The sequence below is a fragment of the Hylaeus volcanicus genome, chromosome 5, assembly GCF_026283585.1.
Source record: "Hylaeus volcanicus isolate JK05 chromosome 5, UHH_iyHylVolc1.0_haploid, whole genome shotgun sequence".
NCBI classification, from domain to species: domain Eukaryota; kingdom Metazoa; phylum Arthropoda; class Insecta; order Hymenoptera; family Colletidae; genus Hylaeus; species Hylaeus volcanicus.
This window is the reverse complement of record NC_071980.1, coordinates 30,660,443-30,668,043: the sequence shown is the minus strand read 5'-3', so window position 1 is coordinate 30,668,043 and position 7,601 is coordinate 30,660,443. Positions and strand designations below refer to the sequence as shown.

Below are 7,601 nucleotides of genomic sequence, written 5' to 3'. Positions count from 1 at the left end.
GTTCTCGAACAATCTATAAATCAACGCCGAACGCGACGTACGATCCCTCGTACAAAAACAAAACAGGTGAATATTTACATGGATGCACAGTGTTATTATAAATTTGTTACGACCCCGTATTAGCTAATCTATACATCATTTGTACGTTTAACACGTGTGTAATATATTTATATTGGTTCTTTGGGGGAGGGAGAGGGGGAATTTTATGCGTAACGATGCAGATTTCAACGTGCCTTTAGATTTTTGTATGTTCTTTTGTTATTTATATTCTGCTTTTGAATTCTGTTACAGTGTGTGCAACTGAAACTGAATTTTACATTTATTAATTACAGATTCGCGAGCTACATTTCACTGGACATTCGTAGACACTGCCTTTACGTTGATTAATCGATAATAACGCGTGCAATTGTTCTGATTAAAGTAATCAATGACTCTAATCGATCATGGACAAATTAACGGACGACGATGATATAGCCGAAATTCTATTCGTGGAAAGTATATCTTCTGACTGCGAAAAGGAAGATCACTTTCAATTAGCTTCCAAAATTGAGAACGATGTACCAGAGAATAACTTGGAGATGTCTATAGAACGTTACACTTTCCAAGAGAAGTCAGGATACAAAAGTGAAAATGAGTTTATAGAATTTAATATCAACGATTGCGAGAGTCTGTTAGATTTCAATAAACAGATAATCTCCTATTTGTTGGAATTGAAGAAACACATAACCTATGCTCTCCAAAAGTGTGAGAAAAAATTAAAAGTGTTGGAGACTAATTTGCAGAAACATACAATCGGAGATACGAAAATTTTGATTTGCAATGCTGGCATGCCATACTTCAAAGATAGAAATTACTTTTTTGCCCCTAATAACGATGACGAGATATTAAAGGAAAACCATAAAGAATTACAAATTAGGAATCTTCCCAAAGTTTCGCCATGGACAATGAAAGAAAGATGCACACTTTTGAAAGCGATACGAGAAGAAGCCATTTCGAATACGTTATATTCTCATAAGGTAGAACGTACCAGACTGAATAAAGTTAATGAAAAAAAGAAGATAAATAGGTTTCCACCTATGAATTTTGTTGACATGGTTGGTCCAGTAGGAGGGAAAGAATTTGATTGGTTTAAAATATCCTCTATTCATTTCGAGGAAGTACATCCACCGCTCGATTGTTGCGTGATGTGGAATAGTTTTCTTCATCCTAAGATAAATAAAAACAGGTGGACAAAACCAGAAGATTATAAGTTGAAACAAATTGCGTACAAGTATAATTATCAAAACTGGGATGAAATTGCCAATGAATTAAATACAAAACGTACGGCGTATCAATGCTTCATTAGATACAATACAACAAAGAAATTGCCTAAAATTAAAAATTGCATTTGGGAAGCAGAGGAGGATGAAAAACTTTTAAAACTGATTGACAAAATTAAAATTGGTGACTTCATTCCTTGGGGTGAAGTAGCGAGTTGGATGCAAAATAGAACTAAACAGCAAGCTTACTTTCGGTGGACTTATAGCTTAGCTCCATATTTAACGAAAGGTAGATTCAGTAAATCGGAAGACAACATATTGATGGATGCTGTTGTTAAATATGGTAAAAATTTCAGTAAAATAGCAGCTGAATTGTTGCCTAACAGAACAACTGTTCAGCTTAACTATCGTTACCAAATATTAAACACCAATAAAAATAAAAATTGGAACGTATGGATGCTCGCAGACGATTTGGCATTGCTGGAACTTCACAGACAGTATGGTTCGAATTGGTCCAAAATATCGGAAGCGTTTACATGTAAAACGAGGACTCATTTGAGACATCGACATGCAGCTTTGCAAAAATATATTAAGAGAGGTAATTCCATTTATGACTTACATAGGAAGGAGATAAATGGAGAAGAAGAACTAGAAGAGGAGAGCGAGGAATCGTGGGAAAAGAATGGAAACAGATTGAACGATGATTGCAGTAACGATGTAGACCAGGAACTAATTGAGTACTTTCGTTCAAAACAAGCAACATCAAACTTCATTCATAAAAGGAAGCCTTGTACAGCGCAACAACTTAAATGCGACACAAAAAATGTATATAAAACTTTACAGTTTTTGAATGCCAAACTTCACATACCTGATGACCTTAGTAATTTAAAATTAAGTAGCGGAGAGAAACAACTTTTATGTTCTTTGAGGGAATACATAAAACTTAAGAATGACGAGAAAACACAATATCAAGTTATAGATGAGTATAGGTCGCTTATGTTTGGAACAAGTTCCGATGCAGAAGAAGAAGGTACACATTACATCCCGCCGCCTCCTTTCGACTCGCAGATAAAATTAAAGAAGTCCAAGGACACCGAATGCATCGATTATAATTTAAATACAGATGATACTTTCTTGGTTGAAAAACAAGTAGACTTTGATACTCCAGATTTTGTGATCTCTCGTATCGGCGGCAACGACCAAGAATTGCTATTTCAAAAACTCAGTCAATCATTCGAAATGAATTCTTTGAAGAGTAAACAAACTGCGCGTAGGAGTCAGGATTTTTGTACTTTTGCAATTGGTGCATCATTACCACAAAGTAATAGTAATAGTAGCAACAATAGGAATCCAAGTGAAAACGCTTCCCAAGAAACGAGACCTATCGTTCGATGTGTCTCTGGTACTTGTTCTGAAAGTAACAGCGTTTATAGTCATAATGTTAAGTTAGAAAGCGGAAGTCATGAGAAACCAAGCGAACAAACGACGAATAATGTCCCGTTATTTAGTACGTACGAAAAGATACATATTCCACCGAATTCTAGCGTAGACGCATCTACAGGACAAGACGTTCCCTCGATGGAAGCGACGCACGCAACTTTACTCGGTATACAAAATTTAATGTATTTAAAGCAGTTGAACGAAATACGCAGTAATTCGTATAAAATCACCACGAAATCAAAGACATTTCAAAAATCGCTTGATTTACTAGAAACACGTTTGGAGCAATTGTTTAAGTATCCCATTGGTCAATCGAAAACTGTACTGCCGAAAGTTTACGTAATGGATATATTTTCCTACGATGATATTGCGCCTAAAAAGAAGGCTTCCGAAGTGTCGAAAATACGGAAAACCTATCGGACAAAAAAGATGCGATTGTGTAATAAAAATAGTAACAATCAAAAATGATCAAGGTCAATCTTGGTTTGTTAATATTTTGAAACGATACTATCACGTTCTTTTTTTATACGAGAAAAACGATTCGAAGGGATGAAGGTTTCAGAAAAGTTTACAAATTCGTTTAATCATTTAAAGGTACATACAAGTCAAGTTTCTAATGGATTTTATTCATCAAGTATGTATGCATGTTTCAAATTTTTCATGTATCGATATCTACAATGCAAATTCATTGATTAGTGAACGAAATCTGTAAATACAATGATCGCAGGTTCCTTAAAGTAATACGATCCAAACATTTTTATCGTCTTTTGTTTTATACAAAAAATAGAAACACTCTTAGAGTAAACCTATACTTTTATCGACCGGACTACGAGAAACAGTTCGAAGTATGTAAATTAACGAAGAAATATCAGGGGAAAAAGAAAAAAGAAAAAAGAAAAGAGTATTGTTGTATATAGGTTCTACAGTTTGTATAAAAATTACAAAAATGTAAACAATTTCAGTTACGTATAAATAGTAAAATGCACCCTCGCTAATTCAGTCCAAACACTTTTTCTTTGAACTATTAATGCAAAATAAATAGAGTATATTTTTCTATATTACTAAATGTCCTTTCAACGATATTTGTGTAACATTTGCAGTCAACACTCGCGCGTTGTATTTTATAATCTCAGGATTAGCTCGATCGAGTTTTATACGAAGGGCAAACAGAAAATAGGAGCTTCGAGAGAATCGTGTGCTCGTAAACGTAAATCGTAATCAGTATTTAGAAAACGATTTGCACGATGCGGTAGTTGATCGCATTAGTGGCTCGTTCAGATGGTTATCTTAAATGGCTTACCCATCACGGTGCTTTATTCAAACGTAATACAGCGCAACTCCCCATTACCTTATTAGTTTTAGAGATGTGCAAGAACTCGGAAATATCGAGACGAGACATTTTCAGATTCTCACACAATTCTAATTATTACCCGTTATTAAAAACATCGCAAAGACTAGTCGAGTAATTATTTCCTTCTTAAAGATGAACTATTGTAGCTGGTCATAATAATTGCAAAACCTGCCGTAAAGACACCCCACAGAAGAAGACTGGCCTCAATTTTATGAACCAAAGATCGAATACTATCGAGTAGCAGTTTCAATGGTTCATTCGTAATTTTGAAAGTTGGCTTGTCTCGAATGATCTTCATCTTTGACAAATAGTCAAGAAGAGGTGGATGATCGTGACTGAATATAGGAAAATATTCACCGATTTTTTCTCTCGTCCACCAAGCTTGCTTGTTCCACCTACGAAAGAAATAATAATTGGGAATACTTGAGCAAAATTTTGTATAACAACGAGAAAAATACGCTTACGATTGGCTCCACGGGGTATAATGATAGTGATAAAGACTGGCTTTGATGTACTTGGGAGGTTTTTCACGGAATGGGCTCTCCACGTTATTCATCAAGGCCAATACCTCGGGTTGACCGCTTAAAAGACGATAAGCTAACGACATTAGCCACGGATTTTGATGATAAGTACCTAATGCGGCAAACCACATTTGCCAGTCGAGACGAGGTTGATGGGGAGCTGCGTAAGACAGTATAACGTGTCTCAAAATTAGTTATTATTGTAATGTGAAATGATGGAAAGAATTATTAATAAATATTTGATTAAGAAATAATAATTGGTGACGTACCAACAAAGGGCAACGTGTTGTTAACATTCCCAGGCTTATATAAAAATTCGTATTCTTTCCATGGTCCATCGATATTATTGCTTCCTTCAATGATCACTTCTCGTCTACCTTCTTCTCCAGTCATGCGCCTAAATAATCCGTAACTATTTACCAGTCGAAAAGGTTCAACTTTTGCGTGAATTTGTTTCAGTTGAATGGGTACCGTCGAATTGTAGGAATGATGTAGTGTAGCGTATGGTACCTAAAAGAAGCCATTATTTTCATCTTCTCTATAGTAAATCTGATTGTTTTAATGGTCAGGCGAAAATGTAACTTTATAGACTTACGATACTTATAGCAACGATAAAACAAACCGCTGCCGTATACAGACTCGTAATGAACATGGTAAAAATTTTGTTTCGCATTCCTTTAACTGTTAATAAAGAGTCGATTATCGCTTTTAGTATCGCGAAGCCAAGAGACGCTACGCCAATGTAGATAGAAATTGGAACTCCGAGCGATAAAACGTAATCGAATTGCTCTTGTGTGAATGCTAAAAATGGAATATCGCAGTCGTAATATGAAAAATGACTTGGCGAAATGACTTATCCGTTAGTTTCCATATGTGTACGTACCGATATCACTTTGAATTGTCCAGTTATCGGTAAGTCTAAGATTATAAAATACATAAGTCCCATAAGAGATTCCTGCATAAACTACAATACATAATATCGTGGAGAAATATTTCATAAGATTGTTAGAATTGTTCGATTTTCTCTTGTAGAAAAATTGGTCGTCGAGCAGAGAGATACACAAGCAAATAGTTAAAAAGTTGAAAAATGTGTAGTTCCCTGTTGCTATGATGTGTATTTGAAGGAACATCTGGTACAAACAATAGTGATTAGATAAGCAATCGTCGAAAGTATTGGATAAAAATTGTATATAAATACTTTGTTGAATATACTTACTTGCATATAAAAAGCTGTTATTCTTACTTTTCTATTTGGGAAGAAAAATAAAAATGGAACAACTAATTCGATAATATTCACGAGGACGGTAGTAAAACGCAGGAACCATGTTGGCAAATGATGAGCGTACCATGCTAATGGAGTAGGTATGCATTGAGACTCAAAATGCACATTTAGAGCTAAAACATTTTCATAACGACATATATATTCCTTTCCTATTTTCTCATAATTTATGAAATATAATTTTTTCACAATATACCATCCAATTTCCACCATAATGGACAACCAGTGGAAAGTTTCACTACCCCACTGGAAAACATTAAACGAAATAGTAGCCATCGTATGGTCCAAAATGTCACAGCATCGCTAGGTGTGCTTGTTTTTCCACGATGAGAATACCAGAATGGAGCTACTAATACACATAAAGATCCTGCCTCTAACAGAAGTACATCCCTAACGAAAAATGTTAGAAATTAGAAAAGGATATAGAAATTTAATAGGAAATATTAAGTACTTGCCATTGGAACAACATAAATGTTTGGCCAATTCGATAGAGAGAATAATACAGTGACCAGAGTAATGCAAATACTAGTGCAATACAGAATTTTTGTGAAACAAATCTGTAAGAGATCACAATTGTTATCAGTCTTGTATTATTTTTATTCGCATCATATTCAAAATATAGTTACAGAATACTTACCCTAAAAAGGAGAGGACAACTCCAAGAAGTGATAAGACATCTAGCATGTACTCCACATTCAGCCCAACATAAGGAGCAAACCACAACAATGTAGGTTTCTGTGTTAATTTTTGAACCAGAAGGGATCGTCCTTTGAGATCTAATTGAGTTCTAGCTGGTAGAATCCCGTTATCCCCATATAATCCTTACGTTTGTAACAAGCAAACAGGCATTTACAATTATAATTTTCCAAAAGAAATTTACTTGAAAGTTACAAAAAATTCTCGTTGTATATTTCTCAACAAAATTGATTAAGACACAACCAAAACTGTACAATCGTAGCAAAAGTAAAGAACGAAGAAACAAGTAATAAAAGATAAAAAATTATTCGAATACTCACCCGGAATTTGTACGTAAAAGCTGAGAAACGCAAAGAGATATACGACACACATCCCTCGTAAGAATAAATTACGAGTATACCGTACTTGTGCCATTGTAAACTCGTTATGCTCTCTGTTTATTTTAGAACGTTAATTTCTCATTGAAGCCCGAAGAACAATGACCTGTAATCTGTAATACGACGCCAAAACCAATGCACCTATATATGTTAAGTATTTCACACGCAACGTTCATTCGAATCCTATACTACGATTGCAAATGGATTGGATTGGCGGTTTCACGTTACAGGTTACAAACGAAGGAATGCCCTGTATCTATGTATACAGGGTGTCCCATTTCGATATCTCTATATGAGAATCTCGAAAGCGTAGAAACTACGGAGAAATGTTTTAGAAGAAAGTTGCAAATCCTAAAGGGGAAACCTATACTGTTTAGTGCGTGTTCTTATCGCTGGCATGAAAACATTTAAAAAAACATTATGTTTTAGTGTATTTTACGTAGGCTATTTTCCAAATGTAAACCCACAAGAACACTGTATTCAGAACTCTATTCAGAAACGCAAATGTTCATGCTCATAATGATGCTCAGTGAGCCGCTCTGTGAGCGAGATTTAGTACTAGCGGCGCCACCGGTGCCAAAAGGCCCAACTTTGTAGGGAAAATAGTTGCCGCTGTTAATTTTAGATGGCGCTCATAACTAAAGGATTAAATAACTATTAAGATAAATGTTTAAACAA

The 7,601-nt window shown here is 35.1% G+C and overlaps 2 protein-coding genes across 2 annotated transcripts; one reads left to right on the top strand and one right to left on the bottom strand.

Moving 5' to 3' along the window:
- Positions 1-437: 437 nt before the first annotated feature.
- LOC128877302 (uncharacterized) lies at positions 438-3,755 on the top strand (the record flags this gene model as incomplete). Its single annotated transcript, XM_054124486.1, has 1 exon — positions 438-3,755. A coding segment is annotated over one exon (2,730 nt), but the record flags the coding sequence as incomplete, so codon positions are not given.
- Positions 3,330-7,356, bottom strand: LOC128877303 (lipase maturation factor 2-like). Its single transcript, XM_054124489.1, has 10 exons — positions 6,867-7,356; positions 6,488-6,671; positions 6,306-6,407; positions 6,047-6,240; positions 5,788-5,966; positions 5,455-5,701; positions 5,167-5,372; positions 4,841-5,081; positions 4,515-4,731; positions 3,330-4,445 (listed from the first exon to the last, which is right to left on the bottom strand). Exons 1-10 carry the CDS (start codon positions 6,958-6,960, stop codon positions 4,166-4,168), a joined length of 1,944 nt encoding a protein of 647 aa, XP_053980464.1. The 5' UTR covers positions 6,961-7,356; the 3' UTR covers positions 3,330-4,165.
- Between the last annotated feature and the right edge of the window lie 245 nt (positions 7,357-7,601).

Bases quoted from the DNA above. Each gene is read 5' to 3' on its own strand.
- LOC128877303 (XM_054124489.1), bottom strand. From the start codon at position 6,960: ATGGCACAAGTACGGTATACTCGTAATTTATTCTTACGAGGGATGTGT. The intron at 6,408-6,487 runs GTAAGTATTCTG...GATCTCTTACAG, and splicing joins GTTGTCCTCTCCTTTTTAGG to ATTTGTTTCACAAAAATTCT. The intron at 6,241-6,305 runs GCAAGTACTTAA...ATTTTTCGTTAG, and splicing joins ACATTTATGTTGTTCCAATG to GGATGTACTTCTGTTAGAGG.